The sequence below is a fragment of the Euprymna scolopes genome, chromosome 16, assembly GCF_053919585.1.
Source record: "Euprymna scolopes isolate OS-2025 chromosome 16, ASM5391958v1, whole genome shotgun sequence".
NCBI lineage: Eukaryota > Metazoa > Mollusca > Cephalopoda > Sepiida > Sepiolidae > Euprymna > Euprymna scolopes.
Window position 1 is genome coordinate 131,224,744 of NC_136497.1, and position 23,096 is coordinate 131,247,839.

Below are 23,096 nucleotides of genomic sequence, written 5' to 3' on the forward strand. Positions count from 1 at the left end.
ACCATTTGCCAACATAACCTTACAACTAGATGTTGGGTGAATCTCACTCTCTACTTTAATTGTCACTAGCGTTGCCTGGGTGTTTGGAGGTGTGTATTAAGCAAAAAAAAATAAATATAAAAAAAAAGTGGTAGTAGACATGCAGGCTCGAACACATGACGGGAAAGCGGAAAAGAAAGTAAAAGAAAATCTGATGTCTTACTGCTACTCCATGACGCAACCAGAAGTTCGAAACGTTAAAATTAGTCGGTCAATCCAACTGATATGATGACTTATAAAAATGGCTCCCAAAAAAGTCGACCCCCTCCTTATAGAAAACTGACCAGTTGCAGGTGAAGGAATTAATGTTTTTTGTCCAATTTTTTTATATTTGTCATCCAAGACATCAAGTTTCAAAATGATACTGATCGCATGAAAATCCATCGCCTTTGTTGAAGGTTTTAGGCAGACCTGCAAACATACATACACTCATTCATACATTTAAACAGACAGGTGAGATTTGTATTATAGATGGCTGAGATCACTCATCTTTTTAAAAGTACTGGTCATCAAACCTTGATCTTGGGCAGCCATTATAATTCGCTGCTAATCAGAGTGGAGCAATCCCCTTTCTAAAAGAGTCGCGCACCTGATAGGTCCTGAACTGTCATCTAGGCTTCAACCTTTGTCCCACCGATGAAATGTTGCATCTCTCTGCCTGTTTTATGAGTAGTTCGGAGCATTCACAATTAAAATACAAGCCCTTGTATCCACCTTGATGTAAATACACCTGACAAACCTACACAAACAGCAAAATCCCACCCCTACACAGAGATTCCCAGATATCAAAAAGCCTTCTACTCTAATAGTTTCTTCCCCAGAACTGCTAGACTCTTGAATTACCTTCTGGGTTCCTGCTTCCCCAACTGTACTGACATGCAGAAGTTCAAGTGTAATGTGAACAGACCTCTTGCTGCTCAACTCCCTACATAGTATCCCTGCAACTTATGTCCCTGATAGTAGCCCCCTACATCAAAGTGGTATTGTGCTTTGGGGTGAAAATGTAATTTTTATAAAGTAGCGATTTTACAGCTTGGATTATTACAATTACTATTGGACTATTTCGGTTGCATTTCTCCTACATCTGACCAATTAACATTTTCTTTGGATTGTACAAATTTTTTTTGGACTTTTTCTTCTTCAAGCCTGGAATTCATTTGGAATATCCTTTTAACCTAGGCATTATCAACTTTTATACTAGTGTGACTTCTCTCATAATTTGTAGTTTTCAATTTATGTGCTAAGCAACAAAATAATAGTTTGACTATCAATATTATTTTGCTAACTATTTTCCTCTGAGGATAAGTGCCATTCTTTGAAACTCGATGAAATAAAGAAAATTTTAACTTTTCAACTTGGATTCCTTGTTGAATAATAAATTTGCTGTAAATTCTAATTTACAGACTTTAAATTCAGTTTCTCATATCAATGCCTCGAATATTCAGTTTTTTCATTTGGTTAGGATTGTCCTGTAAATATTAGTATCAATAATTATAGTCGCTTTAAGTGTACAGAATTATTCAATTTGTAAACTTGAAAAAAAAATAAATTCTTCATATATATTGTAATGCAAGTTTAAGGCAATTGAAATAAATCATGTTTGAACGATCACGTTATATAATAAGGGTATGATTGCGATATGAACTGACCAATCAAATGGAGCCATGTTCTGCTAGCAACCAATCAGAAACCGGAATTGCTCCATAAAAAAATATTGAAGTATTTACAATTCTCACACGTAACTGTTTGTGTCCACACGAGAAAGATCTTTGCTCTTTACCTGCAAAATTTTAAAGTCCAAGACTTATACAGATCAGCTATTCACTGAAAACTCTTTTTCATCTCCAGGACCTGTACAAATTAGCTACCCACCGGAAACTCTTCTAAAATTAAATATTGATTTCAATTGAAAAGTTACTTAGAAGTAAACCTGTCCAACACATGCCAGCCTACCAAAAATGTTTAAAATTTTCTTTATAATCAAGCTCTTTGCTGATGTTCTCTCTCACTAATCTTAGGTGTGGGTATATATATATATATATATATATACATATATATAACTACTTAATTTACTCACATAAAAGTAATATACGAAAGTATAGATTTATGCGTAAACTTATTTACTTCAAAAGTGCTCAATATGTAGGTAGAGCTAGTTAGTAAGTTATAAAATATATATGGCAATTAAGCTACACTAAATATTCCGCGTTTCATCCACTCTAGGACTCTTCAGGCTTATGCGCATAAGCCTGAAGAATCCTAGAGTGGATGAAGCGCGAAATATTCAATGTAGCTTAATTGCCATATACATTTTATAACTTATATATAATCCTTCAGGGAGACTAGCCACCCTTCTCACCAAACAAGTCTGATGGGAGAACCAGTTTAGCCGCCGGTGACCCGACCATGAGGCAGGTAGTACTGGGTTACATGGTACTAGTAGCATATGACATGACCTGAAGGATTAAAAACAAGACCTTCCAAAGGGCGAATGAACCGTTTTCGGGGTCAACGGCCAACTGGCACCGGGTGTTTATATGTATGTATGCGTTGGGGTAGAGAGGGCTCCCGTAAGCCGTGATGAAGGCAGCCTTTCTAGGAGAAGCAAATCTCTGATTTAAAAACCATAAAGCGGGAGACCAGTACCCGCATTAAGCTGGTCTGCAGTTTAACTTGCTTGTTGCTGGATCTCAACATTTTGAACCGAGAGAGAGACTTAGCTGTTGTACAAAGCTAAGACTCTGTAACATCATCTGTGTGTAGATACTTCCTCAGGCATTTGTCTATTAAAATGGTCCTGTGGTGCTGGAAGTCATTTTTGGGCTGATAGACTTTAAGTGTCTGAGGGAGTGGCACTCATCTGACAAAACGTTGCAATCATCATATATATATATATATATATATATATATCAGTGTTGGAATGATTAATCAGAATCGGGAATCGGAAAAATCAGAAATTTTGGGGGTTATTGATATCAGAAACATTTGTGCCTATTTTCTGATGCCAAAAAGATTCATTTAATCGTCTTTTTATTTTTATTTTTTTTTATTTATTTATTTTTTTTTTTAAAGCTAGATTTTCCATTGCTGGTAGCAATAAGAGAATAAATATTGATTTTGAAACTACCAGTAAAACTAATATCTACAGATCAGCAATTCCCCTCCCTCCATAAGTTTATTTTTACATTTGAGAAATTATCTGCACATTTCACATGTGTTTTTACGGTAATCAGGAAAAGTAGCGACTTCAAAGTTAAATATTAAGAGATTTATAAAGAACTAGCATTTCAGCTTGGCGTTGCCCGGGTGTTTGGAGGTGTATTTTGAGCAAAAAAAAAAAAAAAAAAGCAGTCAATTTTTTTAACTTTGACCCCTTAACATTTATTGTTTGGGGCTCAAATCAAGTTACTAAGTTAGATCCGTGTCCAAGGAACCTATATCTAAAATTTCAAGTGTTTAGACCCAAGATTGGCGGAGGAGTTTTGTAGAGTTCTCAAAGGTCAAATCGTTGAACTTTGAAAATTTAACAGCCAAATTTCTTGCCGAAAACGGATTACAAAGATTTTCCCAAATCTCAGTACCCTGTATATCAAATTTCGAGTCTGTAGACTTAAAATTGACAGTTATTGCTTTGGGAAATATACACAGATACACACACAGACAGACGCGTTCACTTTCATAGATATATAGATTGGAATCTAATTTAGTACAAAATTTGTAAGTGTATCAGAATCGGAAAAAATATTGGAATCGTCCCATTACTTATATATAAGAACAAGGAATTCTTAAAACATGTTAAAACACTTTAAGAGTTAAAAACATATTTAATTTTCAAAAAGGAGACACAAATTAAGTGGATTGTCTTTAATTTGCAGAGTTTCCAAAGAAATACTTTCCTTCTCAAGTCTCAACAGAGGGTAGGAGTTAGCAAAATGCGGAATCAGATTTTGCTTGCAAAGTATTTAATGAAACTATAACTCTTCAACTGTAAGTTTTTATATATATATGTGTGTGTATGTATGTATGTATATATATATATATATATATATATATATATATATATATATATATATATATATATATGTATATATAATGCGTGTGTGTTAGTGTTGGAATAGTGAATTGGAAATATCAGAACTTTTGGGGAGTATCAGTATTGGAAAAATCTGTGTCTAATTTCCAATGCTGAAAACGATTTTTTTAATTATCTATTTTATTTGATTTTATTTAAAACAAAGCCTTCCACTGCTGGTAATAATAAAAGAATAATAAATATTTATTGATTTTTAAATAAGAGTAAAACTAAAATCTATAGATCACCCCCCCCCCATGCCCTAACCCCCTCCCACACACACACACACACCGCAAGTTTTTGCATTTGAGAAAATAGATGTACATTTAACGTTTTTTTTACAGTAATCAGGAATAAAAAATATCTCTTTAGTTTAATATTTAGAGATTTATAAGGACTCGGAGTCTGTAATTGTATCGGAATCGGAAAAATATTGGAATCGTCCCATCACTAATATGTTTACATATATGTATATACCTATGAATATGTAGCGTAAGTTTCAGACAATTGAAACTGAATCGTGTGTCTATCAAAAGAACCTTTCCGAAAAGTAATCAAGAAAGACTGATCTGATAAAAGTTATACAAAGAATCTAATAATAAATTTCAAAGTCCAGTACGTCAGCAATCCGAGATTATTACTTCTTTGTTCTGGTCAAATATTGATTATCCAATTGCATTGGAAATTCTGTAAGCTTTTCCAAACAAACAGAAATATGGACCAATGTAATTAGTTTATTTGTCTTTGTTGTATCTTTTCCTAAGCATTATACATGAGCCAAATTGAAAGTTGTTGGCAGAATTTCTTTTCATCATTAAAAGTTTCATCCTATGCAAACGTAGCACCTTTTCCGGGATGGAACTGAAAGCACTTTTATTTCGGTTGAAAGTGTTGGGGATTTATTTTTGAACGGCGGTTGTCATCAATTTGTAGATGAACGTCGGGGTTTACCAATTGTTGGGACTTGCATAAATCCCCTGAAATAAATAAATAAAAATACCAAATAATGTAAAATAAACATTTGTTTATTTTTGTTAAAAGAAGAAATTACTTTTTAGTGTGCGCTAAGGTGGCAGTTGGTATGAAAAAAGGAAGGGAGAAGGTGGAGACTTGTGAGCGTGAGAGAAAAAGTCTGATTATGTGTGGTGGCAAAGTGAGAGAAAGAGTCAAGCAATGTTCTTTGATGTGTAAGAAAGGCTGTCATTTCAGCTACTGAATTTCACTCGGTGAGCGATGCTGTTGGTGTCAGTTATCCCTTTCTCTGACAAGAGAAGTTCTCTGTAGCTTTTATATTTCTTTAGCGGCTCCCAGAGACTTGCAAAGATAAGTTTTTTTTTTTTTTTTTTTAAATGAAGCCCAGATTGTTCAAAAATATTTTTGACAAAAAAAAAAAAATGTTTTCAGCTACCTCTGCCATTTCTCAAGGATCCTGCTTTTTGACCCTAAAGGTTTGGTGTGTGTGAATGCTGTAATTCCCAGAATATTTTACCTACCCTAGGACTGATTGATATAATAATAAAGTGATTGATTTTGCGCTACGAAACAGATACTGTCAAGAATTGTAAATGTCAACTGAATTAAAGGAATAAATTATAAGATGGTCAACATCATGAATTTTTAAATATACTTTTTTGTCATTTATTCTCTCTCTCTCTCTCTCTATATATATATATATATATATAATCACATAAAATCTAAAACTGCTAAAAATGACCCCCCTGAGGGGAGGAATTGTTGGAACCATAATTTTATTAACAATAAACTTTGTTTTTTTTTTTTGTTTTTTTTTTAAATCCAATTAAAAAAAAAAAAAAATCAAGCTACGTGATTTTTGGAACATATTTTTGTTTCATCATGGTTAGTACATAAATCATACAGATTTTTCTTTATATCTGTTTATTAATATCAGGGAAATTCTGGACAGGAACCGAAAATTTCTTTCATAAAGAAACAACTCTAGTCTTGCCCCCTCCCCCACAATCAAATGAGGTAACAATTATATACCTTATGTATTTCATATATTTTTTTTATTCTTGCTTCTAGTGTTCTTCAAGAACTAGTTCATTATTTATGATGGACTGCGGCTCTACAAATCATATGGAGTGGGTAAGCCTAAAACCCGGTGTGCCAGTACATGTAATGAAATTTGGCCAGCCATCACCTGAAGCAACTTCGACATGTCCTTCAAAAGATGACAACCTCATGTTCCTTGTTATTCCCGGTAAGTCCGCAGAATCTTTTTCTCCATGTTCCATCACTTATCTGCCTGGTACTCACCATAACCAAACATATGCCAGACTTGATTAGCAGCTTAACCAGTGGAATAGTGCCTTTTAGTATGAACTATCCTGGGTGCCTGGCATTGCCCAGGTGTTTGGAGGTGTAAAAAAAAAAAAAAAAAAAAAAAAAAAAAAAAAGCAGGCAGGCTCAAACCCGTGACGCGAATGCAGGAGAAAAACAAGTGAAAGAAAATTTGCACCACTTTTAATGTTTTAAAATAATTACTTTTCTTGGATGGAAAAAGGAGTGATCACCCTTGAATTTTTAAGTCAGGCTGCATCCAGCTCAACTACATGTACTGCACCGATCATGGGCTTGAATCCCCTGTCCTTCTTCATAGCATTAAACCACCGCTGTGCCACGTGCACCAACTGATCGGTCATGTTGTAAATTGACACAACCAATGTCATGTCCACTGAGAGCTCGTATTCCTTTACCAACTCCTTGAGTATGCTTAATCGTCTCCTAACAAGCATCTTGCTGTCAACTCGCGCTTTCCAGCTGAGAGTGTCCGATATTCAGTTGTACATGCATGCAGAATCTGTCTTTATGTGCAACACTTTGATCTGCCACTGACATGCCAAGTTAATTTCTTTCAACACAGCATCCAGTTCGGCCATGACACTTTGAGACGCACACACGCACAGTTCCAAATTGAGAGACTTTATCATTGCACATCCAGTGGTTTAAATTTTCTTAATCTCGATCGTAACTTATTAAATAAATCCGTTAAAAATTCCACCGAGTTCTCATATCCTTTTTACGTGGTTATTTCGCGGACAATATTCTATTTTAAACCCGTAACACTTACAAAAAATTAGAATCAAAATATGTTACTAAATCTTATGTCTAGAATTCTTATTCTAATTTTGATAATCACCTGAGGCAACTTCAACATGACATTTTTGAATTTTTAAGATGATGGTTGGGTTATTCATATTATTTGGATTCATTGGACTACTGTTCTCAAAGGACCCATGGTGCAGTGGTTATAGTACTTGGAATAAATCAATTGTAAAAATGATATTCTCTTGAAGGTTGAAGCGTGTGAAGTTTCAGTATCCATCCATCCATAGCCCTTGCGCCCCTGGAGGGGCATAGGCCATCTACAACTTTTTTGTAGATATTTTTGTAGCGAAAAGTTCTTTTCGCAAGGTGAGGGTGCTGCCCCTACGTCCAACCTTCCCAGAAAGTACATACAGAGCCTAACCTCCCCAAATGGTCATCCATCTGGTACTGTCCAGGCTCAACGTTGCTTAACTTTGGTGATCTGGTAAGAACCGGTGTGTCAACGTGATTGTGCCATACATGAAGTCTCAGTATGGGTGACTGAAAAAATACAATTACAAATTACCTCTATCCAGTCATGGCTGACGGAACAAGAACATGCTACCATCATGAAGTAAATAAAGGGTTCCATTCGAAATTCCATCCAGAAACATTCCCGAGTTCAATAAGATACACCTGAAGAAGGTTGGAGGTTACATCGGCCGAAATGCTGTGAAAATGACACTCAAGATGAGATCAGTAGTCTGATAAATCCAAATAATATGAATAAGCTCTTTCCTTTCGTCTTTTTTTTATTTATTTATTATTTCATCTTCTCCTTCTCTTTCAAATTTTCTTTCTTTCTTTCCTCATTTACGCTTTTTTTTTTTCATTTTCTTCATTTTTTACCAATCACCATTTTCTTTCTTTCGTTTTTTTTTTTTTTTCTTTTCCTCCCCAACCACGAATCCTCATAAATTAATAGCACTAAGCCATAAACGTTCACAGCCAGGTAGCTATCATCGAACAGTGACAGGCCTGACAAGTTATCTCCCCCTGATCTGTCCATTATTTCCACATACGTCAATTCTATTCAGTCAAGGAAAAGCATTCAACCACTTGAAGTTTTATTTGAAATTCCACCCAAAATTCTTGAGTTCGACAAAAACATTCCTGAGTTTGATAGGATACGCCGGAAGAAGGTTGGAGGTTACATAAACCAAAATATGAAAATTGCTCAAAATGAGGATTGTGTAGTCCGATGAATCCAAATAATGTGTTACATGATAAGGGCTGTCCCCTTTTCATGTAAGTATAAAAATAGAGAGATTAGTTAAAATGAAATAGCGATAGACGAAATTCGAACCTCGTAATTTAGGTTTAGAAGTAGATTACGTGTGAGAATTTAAAACAAACGATTGTTTAGAATAGAGATCAAATATTTCAAGAAAAGAATGTGCCCTGTCAAATTTGTTATGAAAATTTTTAATTGAAAGAATGCAGCTTATAAGATAATGTTTTTAACATATTGGAAAAATAGGTTACTGAGTATAGGTTAAAATTCCTTTTGTAGAAATAGGAAAAGTTTTGGACACGTATGTCCAGAACACGTGAAAGAAGGCACATGTTTTAACATGTGTATGACGTCACGGAAAATAGAAAGTTCTAGTATAGAGAAAAAACTTGAGAGTAAGAGAAGACAGTCAGAAAGAGACAGTCAGTGAGAAACTCAGAGAAAGAGTCAGAGTGTCTAGAAGCGAGACTATCACTTTTAAACTTAATATGTGAAGCTTTGAATTCTTGATGAAAATCACGGCCGGTCGTGTGAAGAATAAACTCATATGTGTTTTTGTAAAACGTCGTCTTGTCTTATGATTCTTACAAAAAGGTAAAGTGAAAATTGTATTATATATCTGTGTTATAAAATGTCTTTACATACACGTCTCGACATCTCATGTCTACACAATGTCTGAACAGTGAACACTATCTCCTCACTCAAAGAGCTTCACATAGCAACACATCTATTAACCTAAGGAATGAACATTTAAAATATAGGAATCGTAATAACATGAACAATCTCTTGTAAACGAACAATCTCTCTAAGTCTCTTACAACAACATCTCTCTTCTCCTTCTTCAACATCATCATCTAAGTATAATAAGACCCTTTAATGAAACAAAATATAACAAATGCAAATAACTTGGACATGTTCTTCAAAAGATGACAACCACATGTTTCTAATTATTCTGAGTAAGTCGAAAGTAATTTTTATGGAAAAATTGGGAAAATGGCATTTTCCCTAGATCTAAACACTTTAAAGATTGCAAATACAGGGGACATACTTAGTTCCCTTTTTTTTTGCAGCATTAATGGCTGACGTTTTGTTTATTACATTTTAGGGATCCTATGTTAATAGAGATTAAGATAGCTAGTGTGGATTTTAACAAGGCTCACACGGAATGCATAAAAATCCAGTAAATAAATTAACATCTCTTTCACATTAAAAACTTGTAACTCTTTTTCTACTGGTTTTGGATAGCAGGGTGTAATATATATATATATATCGCGGTGACTTCTCACCCCCCAAATCAGAATGTAAAAATATGAATATTGTCACTTTAATCATATTTTAATAAAAATGCTCAATATTCTAGAAATCTCATCAAGATATGAAAAAGTTGAAATGATAACAACTAAAAATTTAAAACATTTGGTGGGGGGGGGGAATTGCTGCCTGCATTTGTGAAAGGATCCATGGCATAGTGGATAAAGTTAATGGTAAAATTTAGTTGTAAATTATATTCTTATGGAGATTGAAGGTTCAATCCTCAGTGCAGACGATAAAATAGAGTTGCGAATTACTTAGGACTTCTATTCAGTCCTGACTGACGGAAAGAGAGCATTTGCTGCTTCAGTGTCTCTTGGCAAGGGTTGCTAACCCTGCTTCAGTGTCTCTTGGCAAGGATGGCTAACCCTGCTTCAGTGTCTCTTGGCAAGGGCGGCTAACCCTGCTTCAGTGTCTCTTGGCTAGGGCGGCTAACCCTGCTTCAGTGTCTCTTGGCAAGGGCGGCTAACCCTGCTTCAGTGTCTCTTGGCAAGGGCGGCTAACCCTGCTTCAGTGTCTCTTGGCAAGGGCGGCTAACCCTGCTTCAGTGTCTCTTGGCAAGGGCGGATAACCCTGCTTCAGTGTCTCTTGGCAAGGGCGGCTAACCCTGCTTCAGTGTCTCTTGGCAAGGGCGGCTAACCCTGCTTCAGTGTCTCTTGGCAAGGGCGGCTAACCCTGCTTCAGTGTCTCTTGGCAAGGGCGGCTAACCCTGCTTCAGTGTCTCTTGGCAAGGGCGGCTAACCCTGCTTCAGTGTCTCTTGGCAAGGGCGGATAACCCTGCTTCAGTGTCTCTTGGCAAGGGCGGCTAACCCTGCTTCAGTGTCTCTTGGCAAGGGCGGCTAACCCTGCTTCAGTGTCTCTTGGCAAGGGCGGATAACCCTGCTTCAGTGTCTCTTGGCAAGGGCGGATAACCCTGCTTCAGTGTCTCTTGGCAAGGGCGGATAACCCTGCTTCAGTGTCTCTTGGCAAGGGCGGATAACCCTGCTTCAGTGTCTCTTGGCAAGGGCGGCTAACCCTGCTTCAGTGTCTCTCGGCAAGGGCGGCTAACCCTGCTTCAGTGTCTCTCGGCAAGGGCGGCTAACCCTGCTTCAGTGTCTCTCGGCAAGGGTGGCTAACCCTGCTTAAGTGTCTCTTGGCAAGGGCGGCTAACCCTGCTTCAGTGTCTCTTGGCAAGGGCGGCTAACCCTGCTTCAGTGTCCCTTGGCAAGGGCGGCTAACCCTGCTTCAGTGTCTCTCGGCAAGGGCGGCTAACCCTGCTTCAGTGTCTCTCGGCAAGGGCGGATAACCCTGCTTCAGTGTCTCTCGGCAAGGGCGGATAACCCTGCTTCAGTGTCTCTCGGCAAGGGCGGATAACCCTGCTTCAGTGTCTCTCGGCAAGGGCGGATAACCCTGCTTCAGTGTCTCTCGGCAAGGGCGGATAACCCTGCTTCAGTGTCTCTCGGCAAGGGCGGATAACCCTGCTTCAGTGTCTCTCGGCAAGGGCGGATAACCCTGCTTCAGTGTCTCTCGGCAAGGGCGGATAACCCTGCTTCAGTGTCTCTCGGCAAGGGCGGATAACCCTGCTTCAGTGTCTCTCGGCAAGGGCGGATAACCCTGCTTCAGTGTCTCTCGGCAAGGGCGGATAACCCTGCTTCAGTGTCTCTCGGCAAGGGCGGATAACCCTGCTTCAGTGTCTCTTGGTAAGGGCGGATAACCCTGCTTCAGTGTCTCTTGGTAAGGGCGGATAACCCTGCTTCAGTGTCTCTTGGCAAGGGCGGATAACCCTGCTTCAGTGTCTCTTGGCAAGGGCGGCTAACCCTGCTTCAGTCTCTCGGCAAGGGCGGCTAACCCTGCTTCAGTGTCTCTTGGCAAGGGCGGATAACCCTGCTTCAGTGTCTCTTGGCAAGGGCGGATAACCCTGCTTCAGTACTTTGTGTAATTTTAATATCTATAAAGAGTTATCTCGCTTTTAATATAGAAATGCCATTAGATGGAATATGATTTCCCATCTTACCTCTATTTGATGGAAATTTCTATTTTTAGTCATAATCATTTTTCACTTGTTCAAAGCTTGCAACATATCATCAACTCCTCCCCCTATAAGGGAAGGAAGCAGAATTATTGAGCGTTTCATCACTTATTCCAGAGTCTAACCTTAAGTTCTAGTGGAAATTTCCATTTTTCCGCTTACTTAAACTTTATGTGAAAATTTCCAATTTTTAACCTTATTCTGTATACATCTGCCGCTAATCTTTTTATAGCTTAACACTCATTGCACATAATATTTTATATGAAACTTTTTTAATGCAACTTTATTATTTTATTTTAATCTATATAGGTAATCCTGGAGTCATTGAGTACTATGAAAAATTTATGGAAACATTGTATCTGGCCAATGATAAGAGAATTCCAGTTTGGGGTATTTCGCATACTGGACATGTTTCTACAAAACACGTGGATGGTTCTATGAAAGAATTAAAAGGTAACATGTTTTTTTTTTTTTTTTTTTTTTTTTTCAAATTTTGAATCTGCTTATTTTTTATTTGCATGCAAGTTTTTCTTTTTTTTTTTTTTTTTTCTTGCACCTAAGATTTTCTTCTTTTTAGTTGTTTATTTAACTGTGGCCTCTCTAGTCAATTAGTATTATCATAACAAAGATTGTCTCCCTTTAACCATTGTTGTATTGTTGGTATCATAAAAGGGGACCGTTGTATGATCGTCTACATGTTGCTGTCTATTCGTGATATATTCATATCTACTTGTTCATATGCAGTTGTGTGTGTGCGTGTGTGTGTGTGGTACATGTATTTTGGACATACGTTAACTTCATGCGTCGTTGATCTTGTCCACCTGGAATTCATCTTGTTCTTGGATGAGGAGACTGGAAACCTGTTTTGGACGAATATTCATTCACTTCAAGACGATGAATGGTTTTATATAGTTTTTATTCGCCTTCCAGGTCTCGATTGAAGAAGAATGGTAAGTGAATGTCTTTGCTTGCGTGGTTAATTCAAAGTCTTATTTTCACACATGTCAACATCCCCCCCCTCTCCCAGTGAAGGCAGGGAACGACCTGTTAAACCGTCTGTTTTTCTCTACTTCCAAACTCAAACTCACTAACTCTAGCTAACCTGATCACATGACTCACTCAGATCCGATCAGCTGACCCTCACTTCCGGTAAAACATGTCTACAATAAAATTTACCATATTTCTTTCTTATGTTCGACCTATTTCCTAACACCATATTCAAGTTATTTTTTCTAATTCATACTAACAAGAGAATGCACTCTCTACTTCCAGAAACCAAAAAATATAATTCACCATATGTAGGGTGTTTAGAAAACAGATACAAACTCTTTTCCGGCTAGATTTTTTTCTCTCATATTAACCATATCCAAGTTATTTCTTTTGGATCATATATACCAACAAAAGAATACATTCTACGGAACGTGATTGTTTCTGGTTGGACAGTTTTCGTATTATGGTAACAATTGTCTTGAGACTCGATTTACTGGTCACAGGTATATGCTCCTAGAACCTCAACAATGTCTACTTTACTTATCCATTGCCTAACATGTCTCTCTCTCTCTGTTTACCCTGGTAATATATGTATTTTTGATTGTATTCTTAGTTACTTTCAGCTGACTTTAACCAGAATTAAATTTGTCTCAAAGTATTCAGGAGGTATCTTTCTGGAATTAAAATTATCTCCCCTAATGTATACTAGTCAATATGAGAATGCACACTACTTTTGAAAACCAAAAATATCTGAATTCACTCACACACAAATTTAGAACAGGGTATTTGTAAAAGATGTTTCGTTGTTGTATTGACATTTGGTATAATGTAACACAGACATATCATTAAAGAACTAATTGTTTATCTACATACATACATGCATGAGGGTATAAACATGCATGTTACTCAACCCATGCCTAAGCATGAAGTGTCCATATTTATATGCCAAGGGGTTCCATGATATCATTACAGTATTCTTCCACATTCAAACTCTCCGCATGATTTTCACAACCATTGTGGTTCTTGTCAGATCACTTTTTATGGTTGTAGTAATCTTTGAACTCCCTTTACCTGTCAGTTATCCATTTTTAGAATGTCAAAATAAATCTATGTATATATTGTCCGTGTTTCTCTTTCTGTTTGTTTACCCTGATAATTCATACATTTTGATTGTGTTTAGGATAATTAACTTGGGCTTCTAGCATAAGGTTTCAGTTAGTAACTATCTTTATGATTTTCATTCACTCCGTGCCTCCTTATGTATCGTGTTTCTTATGCAGCCTCTTTACTGACTGGCTTGAAATCTAACCAGGAAAGAGGCTGCATCATACTAGCTAACAACAGAATGCACTCTCTACTGAGTCTGACTGGCTCTTCATTGCATGAATTTCACAATTCTTTCATATTATGGTAACAGTTGTCTTTAGACTCTCTTGACAACACCAACTAATTTTACATTGCTTATACATAGCCTAATATATATATATATATATATATATATATATATATATATAGTAAGTTATAAAATGTATATGGCGATTAAGCTACACTGAATATTCCACGTTTCATCCACTCTAGGATTCTTCAGGCTTGAAGCATATTCCACGTTTCATCCACTCTAGGATTCTTCAGGCTTGAAGCCTGAAGAATCCTAGAGTGGATGAAACGCGGAATATTCAATGTAGCTTAATCGCCATATACATTTTTGAAGAATCCTAGAGTGGATGAAACGCGGAATATTCAGTGTAGCTTAATCGCCATATACCTTTTATAACTTACTAACTTGCTCTACCTACGTATTGAGCACTTTTGAAGTAAATACTTAAAGTTTATGCATAAATCTATACTTTCGTTTATTAATTTTATGTGAGTAAATTAAGTAGTTATATATATATATATATATATATATATAAAGCTGAATGTGTGTGTGTGTGTCTGGTCATGAATAGGCTTCTATATGGTTGACTATTTTAAAAAACTGATTACATATAATGATAGAAGATGTATCGAGACACAGGAATGGGTATGTTTGATCTGGCAGAACGGTGGTTCATTAAAATTGTGGAGTCTGCATTCGCACCTGGTCCACAAAGTATGGAAATAAAAAAATTAAAAAAAAACGTTTACAAGTGTTTTTGATATAGATGTACATAAGAATACTTTGATAAGTATGTTTTAACTTAAATAGGGATGGTATAATAAAATTGTGGGTCTGCGTTCGCACCTGGCCTCCATAGAATGGAAATAGGCACAAACTTTAATAAAGACTTTTCATATCTATCTGCGTAAGTATACTTTGATAATTATGCTTCAGTTTGAAGAAATATGGTATAATAAAATTATGGGGTGTTCGTTCACACATGACCTCCATAGAATGGAAATATGTCACAAAGTTTAACAAGGTTTTTTAATATAGATTCACAGAATATTGTGATAAGTGTTTCAGTGTGAACAGGTATGGTATAATAAATTATGGGGTTTATCTATTTTATTTTTTACTTTCATCATATTTTGCTTTGGTTTTGATACCCCCAAATTCGAAGCTATCTCTTTACAACCCTTCCTTTTACTAACCTATCATACTTTAATAAATTATCTCTTTACGACTCTTCCTTTTCATAAGCTATCATACTTTCATAAATCAGAGTCCATTTTCTGTAGGCTGTTTTTGAACCCAGTCAATGACTGGTACTTTTGCTAGTATATATATATATATATATATATATAATCCTAAAAAAATTTTTTCTGTGTATTGATATTCATATCAAAAACAGTTTTTTCTATTTATTTAAAAAGAAAAAACAACTTTATTATATATGGGTTGTGCAATTGCATTTATCTGAAAAGATCTAGCTAATTTGCATATTATTTTAAACATTCATTTTATTTAAATTCCTTATTAGTTTTTTGGCTTTTATGGGATAATCATCTTTAGTTAACTATTACGTGTAATTATATTCATGCAAATATTCTACATGATTTATACTTGTGTAATATTTGTGTAAAAAGGTTATAGTAAACACAAACCTCTTTATATATATATTTATGAATGCGTGTATATATATTTATGTGTGCGTATATATATTTGTTTAAAAACTTTTGCCAACCAAACTCTTCTGTCAGTTTTGGGTCTACAGACATGAAACTTAATATATAGGGTATTCAAACCCATGCGAAACTTTATATTTGGGTTTTAGCCGGGGAAAATCGGTGGAAAAGTGTGAAAATTAAAAAAATGGAATTTTCCAGGTGAAGGTCAAACTATGGCATAACGAATATATATGTGTAACATAATAGCTATTTGTTCATGTTTTAATTTTTAGCTCGGACATTAACGTAAAAGGAAAAAGTAAATCATAAGCTGTGCCTAAACCTAAACGTAGATTCCATGAACAAAGCTTTTTTATTAGAACTGCACGCCTGTGGAATTGTCTTTCGTTTTCCTGCTTTCCGGTTGACTACAATATGGTTGTCTTCAAGTCTAACGTAAATAAGTTCTTGATGAGCCGTTCCATATAAGTTATCAAATTTAACAAATTTTCATTACTAATGATTATTATATTGTCCAATTTCTACTGTACACTCTTTAACCCTTATACTTGAGTGGCCCCTTGGCCTTGATAATGTGTTGATACCTATGAAAAAAAAAAGAAAAGTCCAATGTGAACAAGTTCTAATTGAATCGTCCCCCTAAGTAATCCAAGTTACAAAATTCCCACTGTTTACTATGCTAAAATCACAATGACTAATGTATCCCTATTAACCCTTATCCTCGAGTGGCCTCTGGGCCTTGATAAGTGGTGACACCCATGTAAAAAAAAAAAAAAAAAAAAAAAATTTTTGATTTTGATTCTCGGTGGTGGTGCACAAGTGATTTTTTATTATTTTTTTTCTACTTTTTAAACCATTACTATTAGTGTTGGGACGATTCCTAATTTTTATATGATTCCGATTCCGATTCCAGGAAAATATTGATTAACGATTCCGATACCAAGTACGATTCCGATTCCGATTCCTAGGGAATTATTGTTTTGAAATATACCAGGTAGTTTTATACTTATGGTCGGCAGTTCCCAAATATGTTCCCTAACTTTGGAAGAGATATTTTATGTCTACACCGTCATGTTTTGGTTTAAATAAAATTATTATATAGTAAACTAAACGGAAAACTTAGCAAAATTTATTTTAGAGAAAATTTATTTTACTTAATTGGAATACAGAAAAAAAACTCAAAGAAAATAGAATTTATCCTTCAGAGAAAAAACAAATAAAATAGAATTTATATAACAGAACAAAAACAAGAAAATTAGAGAATAAATACACACGATTGATTATTTTGGTCCTCATAATTAACAGATTTAATGAATTAAATACAAAAATATAGCGGAAGAGAAAGAAAATATATACTAATTAAATATAAAAAAGATAAATATTTAATTTAATAATTTATAAATGAATGTGCGTAATGAAAAAAAAAAAACAATATACCATGTGACATGGTGCCGTAGATACAAAATAACCTTTCCAAAGTTAACGACCATATATGAGAAATACCATTAATCGAAAGTGTTTGTGTTTTATACCAAAAAGGTAGGTATAGCGAAAAGTTACAATTAAAGGAATTTCAAAAACGATTTTTTGTTTGGCTATTGATAGTTGTATTTGTGACGGCAGTTCTTCAGACCTCCATAATTCACAAGGAGTAGTAAACACCTATTATTTTTTCTTACTTTTTCATTGCTTTTACACGTTGTTTCTAACGTGAAGAATAAGTTTAGCCAAACTAATTTTGAAATAGGGTATATCAAAGGAACACATATAAAAATGATACCACTATAAAAAACAAATAAAATACTAGATAAAATTGAGCAAACATAATTACCAAAATTACAGAAAAAGATTTAAAAATAATGGTGAAGTTTGTTGAGTGAAATGAATTATTGAAAGAAAATTAATTGAACTAATAGAAATGTTAAATAAAAAAATGTCACATTTCAATATTTTTTTAATAATTAAATTCTCAGGGTTGTCGAAATTAAAAATTAAGTGATTTTTTTTTTATTAGACTTCTTTCGAAGCTTGTTACCTTGAAAAATACATTTAAAACCCAGTTTTTTTTAAAAAATAAATTGAAAAATAAGCGCAATTAAAAAAAATTAATTGATAATTGAAACTTTAAAAACATACTAAACATTGAAAAATTACTTATCTCACAAATTAACGTCCAATAAAGTAGATCCAGTCTTCATACAAGAATTCGGTTATAATAAATATATCTTTCCCAAACTTAAAAATTAAATCTTTTTTTTTTTTTTTTTTTTTTTTTTTGAGAGAGAGAGTGCTTTAAAATCGCCGGGGAGTGCCGCCTAAAATTTTAAAGAAGTAAATTTTAGGAGTTTAGTGCCTTTCAAAGACGGTTATCATAATTTATTATCATCATTTAATTTCCTTTTTTCCTCCCCCCCCCACACCTTTCCACATGGTTCAGTAGTTAACCAGTGCTCCTGTTGCTGTCAGTCAGCTATCTTTACCTAAGTTTTAATTTCTAGTTAAAAGAATTTTTCATGAATAGAATCAGCATTTTTAAAAATTATTTTTTTAGTTGTATATATTGTATTTACTCTTTGAAGTTAAGGAGGGTTAAAAAAATTGGTGACACCTACATGGTGACGTAGGCAAAAAAAGACACTGCGATTTCGACCCTCACTAATAAAACTGCTCTGAGTGACTAGTTGGTAATTTTTTGTTCCTTTTCTTTTTTATTTTGCTCCTCCAATTTATTTGGATGCTTCTTCGTTAAATGTTTTAACATGTTGGTTGTGGTCATGTTAGATGGTTTTATTCCTCGCGATATTTTAATTTGACAGACTTTGCAAATGGCTTTCAACTCATCATCTTCAACTTCAAAAAGTTTCCATGCAAGACTTTTTTTGGACTTTGGCGTTGTGCGTTCTATCCCAACCATTACCAATGGACCAGAGGTCATCTCGTCAGCGTCAGACAGGGCCAAACTATTTGCAAAGAACTTTGCAGCTAATTCTACCCTATGCGACGAAGGCCATCAACTCCCCATATTTCCTCCTACAACACAGAACAAGCTAGGTAACATACAAATATCCGTGCATGAGGTAGCCAAGCTAATCAAGAACCTAGATTCTAGTAAGGCAACTGGCCCTGATGGCATCCCAATTATAGTGTTAAAAAAGCTTCAACCAGAACTTGCTCCCATACTTACGTAACTATTTAAGCGCTGCCTTAAGGAGAAGTGCTTTCCGACCCCCTGGAAGACCTCATCAGTTTGCCCTGTATTTAAGAATTCAGGTGATAAGTCCTCTCCCTCTCAGTACAGACCAATAAGTCTCCTGTGTATTATGAGTAAGTTGCTGGAATCCATATTAAATAGAGAAATAGTCAACCACCTCAGCAGGAATAACCTTCTTAGTGACACACAATATGGTTTCCGCTCTGCAAGATCTACCGCAGATGTGCTGACGGTTATATCCCACAGGATTAGTGAATCTCTTGACAAAGGCTTCCTTTCAAGGGCAATTGCTCTTGACATATCAAAGGCCTTCGACAAGGTATGGCATAAGGGTCTACTTCACAAGATTTCCAGCTACGGTAACTGGAAATATTTTCTCAGTCATTAAATCATTTCTCTCCGATAGGCTCATAAGAGTAGTGGTAGATGGACAAAAATCGGAGGCCTGCAATATAAATGCTGGAGTCCCTCAGGGGTCAATCCTGGGCCCAACTCTCTTCTTGATCTACATCAATGATCTCCCTAAACACATACTTAAATCATTCGTTGACATCTATGCTGATTACACGACCATCTACGGCAACACATCAAAGGCTGTAAATGACAAAGTTCTCTCTGATTCTCTCTCCTCTGATCTCGAGCGTGTGGTTCAGTGGGGGAAGATGTGGCTGGTTACCTTTAATGCATCCAAAACCAAACTCCTATCCTTACATTATCAACGCTCTGATCCCCAGCTGGCATCAATTGTGATGGATGGCTCTCGTCTGGGTGAGGCCCCGTGTTTTGACAAGCTTCTGGGTTTGATCTTTACTCCTGATCTGAAATGGAACACGTACATAAAGTCTGTTGCCAAGGTCGCTGGAAAGATGGTGGGATCCTTCTACCGCTCCAGAAGATATCTCACTACTGATGCAATTCTCTATCTATATAAGAGCCACGTATGTCCAAGGATGGAGTACTGTTGCCACATCTGGGCAGGAGCTGCTAGAAAGGACTTATCCTGCCTTAACAGAGTTCAAAATAGACTTCGTAGCCTCTTTTCCTACAACTTTTTTCTCACATAAGTGATGTTGCGAGTTTGTCTCTGCTTTATCATTATTTTCATGGTAGGTGTTCGACTTAGCTCTAATCAATGGTTCCCCTCGCCAAACTTTCACAAGAAAAACCTGTCTTGCAGAAAACACTATCAATAATTACACCCACTCTTTATCTGTGCCTAAACCTAAACATAGATTCCATGAACAAAGCTTCTTTCTTAGAACTGCACGCCTGTGGAACTCTGTTCCGTCTGCCTGCTTCCCTCCGGACTACAACTGTGATGTCTTCAAGTCCAATGTTAACAAATTCCTAATGAACCGCCCCCCCCAATTAAACACTTCATCAAATCTCCACACTAACGTAATGTACTTGCAATAACCCTTATCCCTTAGTGGCTTCCGGGCCTTGATAAGTGGTGATCACTGTAAAAAAAAAAAAAAAATCCGCTAAAAAAGACAAAAAGAAAAAATATAAAGGGATGGGGCGGTAAATTGTACCAACCGGTAGTTGACAAAAAAAAACTAATAGAATTTAATTTTTGAAACCAATGTATAAAAGTTTACATAATGAAATACAAATATGCATTTCTTTTTTGGTTGACTGTGTTCAATATTGCTAAACTACAAGTCTTAAGTAAAATTATATTTATAAATACTTTTTAAAATGAAATTATTTAATTAATCGTAAATATTATTTAGACATAAAAATTAATTGATTACAAAACCTTTTAAAAAAATATATATTAATTTCTTTTTCGTTCGGCAAAAAACTGCGCAAAACACTTAATTTTCAATTTAAAATTCTAGAAAAAAGATTATATTATTCTGCTTTTAATATAATCAAATTCAGGGTTTTATCTTTCTGGAGAAAAAAATTTTAAAAATGGATTTTATTTCAATGAAATTAAAAAAAAACTTGACTGGATTGAATTAATTACCCTTGAATTAACGAAGGGTTTATTTAATAACTTTAGGTTTGGAAGCGATATGTATGGGGTCGATTTTTTTGAAACTTCAAAAGAAACCGACTACTGTCAAAACTTTGCGAAATAATACAACGTGATCAATTTCATTTTAGAGATATTTCTTTCAAAAGCCTTCTTTTAAAAAAAGAAGAAAAAAAAGTATATTGTTCTATTAAACCGTTTACTGTTTAAATAATTTGACTTTGCTCGTTTTATTTTAAGAAAATATAAGTTGAAAAAGCATTTTCATTCAGTATTAGAAGATTTGTCAGTAAAAAAAAAACAATCGCCAAAAAGATAAGCGTTTTTTTTTTATTTTTACTCGCAATGTAGAGCCCTGCATACTTCTTTTCAAGTTAACTCTTTTGTAGTTTGGATTACAATAGATCTGAATGAATGAACCTTGTAAGGGAGGGGCACTAAGCATTGCCCTGTTAATAATGAATTTCTTTGGTTTCTTTTTATAACATGCTACATTTCTCTCTTGCGGTTAGAAATATCAGGAATTTTTTTTATTTTTTTCAACATCAGACTAAAAGAATCGTAATGAAGGAATCGGAAAATTAAGGTATTTTTTAACGATGCGATTCCGATTCCGATACCTCCCAAAATACACGATTCTTACGATTAACGATTCCGATTCCGATTAATCGTCCCACCACTAATTACTATATATTGGGTCCAATATAATATAATAAATACAAAATCTGCATTAATCAAAATATCATATTTTAAGCATATTTTACAACCGAGCAATGCTGCTAGTAATATATATATATATATATATATATATATATATATATATATATATAGCAAAAATAACCTACTTAATGACCTGCAGTATGGTTTCCGTTCTGCTAGATATACAGCACATGTGCTTAGGGTTATATTTCATAGGATTAGCAAACCGCTCTTGCATATGAAAGGCCTTTGATAGGATATGGCATAAAGAGCCAGGTACGTTCAAGGATGGAGTACTGTTACCACATCTGGGTAGGAGTTGCTAGAAAGACCTTATCCTGCCTTGACAGAGTTCAAAATAGACTTTGTAGCCTAGTAAGGGATACCCTTTTCTCTTCCCTGCAACCTCTTTCTCACAGAAGAGACGTTGCGAGTCTGTCTCAGCTTTATCGTTATTTTCATGGCAAGTGCTCATCTGAGCTCCAATCCCTCGTCCCCCCTCGCCAAACTTTCACGAGTAACACTCATCTAGCTGAAAACCCTATCAATAATTTCCCCCACTCTTTATCTGTGCCTAAATCTAAACATGGATTCCATGAACAAAGCTTCTTTCTTAGAACTGCACACCTGTATAACTCTCTTCTGCTTTCCAGATGACTACAATATGGTCGTCTTCAAGTCTAATGTAAACAAATTCTTGATGAGCTGTTCCCCTTAAGTAATCCAATTTGTCAAATTTCCACTACTAATGATTACTACGATATTGTCCCGTTGACTACTGTACACTTTTTAACCTTTATCCCCGAGTAGCCTCTGGGCCTTGATTAGTTGTGACTCCTATTCAAAAATATGTATTTGTTTACCCTGGCAATATATGTAAATTTAGATGCATTTGGAATAATTGATGTAGCCTTTTAATGTGGCTTTTTGTTTACAATTCAGTGCCTATTTTCCAATTTCAAGGACGGTTCTTTTTATTGCCATTATTTGTTTAGAACTTAATTTTCCATGGCTCGTATCAATGATAAAACGATAAATATTTATTGATTTTACACTATCAGTAAAACTAATATTTATAGATCACTCCCACAAGTATGAATATATTTTCGCAAACATAAAAATACACATTACTTTTTTTACAATAATTTGCCTCCCTGCCTCCCCCCAAAAACCTAAATGAAAATATAGAACAAGTAGAAGCACAGGTGTGTGACGGCACAATTTCTTTCACGTTGTATATAGTCATGTTAATGTATGAGCTAGTTGTTTTGGTCGCCTCTGCACGCGTGAAAACATCATCAAAACAATGATGTCTCTATTTACTTGCCTCCCCACGAGGGAAGAGTTAGACACAAGGTCGGTTTTTAATGTTGGCAAAATCCAGCTCCC

At 35.3% G+C, this 23,096-nt stretch overlaps 1 protein-coding gene across 3 annotated transcripts in view; it reads left to right on the forward strand.

The window, feature by feature from the left end:
• The window catches only part of LOC145296089 (lipid droplet-associated hydrolase-like), a 99,553-nt gene that overhangs the window by 27,776 nt on the left and 48,681 nt on the right, over nt 1-23,096 (forward strand). For all 3 annotated transcript variants that reach the window (XM_080142228.1, XM_080142227.1, XM_080142229.1), the window contains 2 exons: nt 6,155-6,332; nt 12,082-12,225. In XM_080142228.1, coding sequence (XP_079998354.1) covers nt 6,182-6,332; nt 12,082-12,225 — 295 coding nt within the window. In that variant the 5' untranslated portion in view covers nt 6,155-6,181. The remainder of the gene's footprint in view (nt 1-6,154; nt 6,333-12,081; nt 12,226-23,096) is intronic.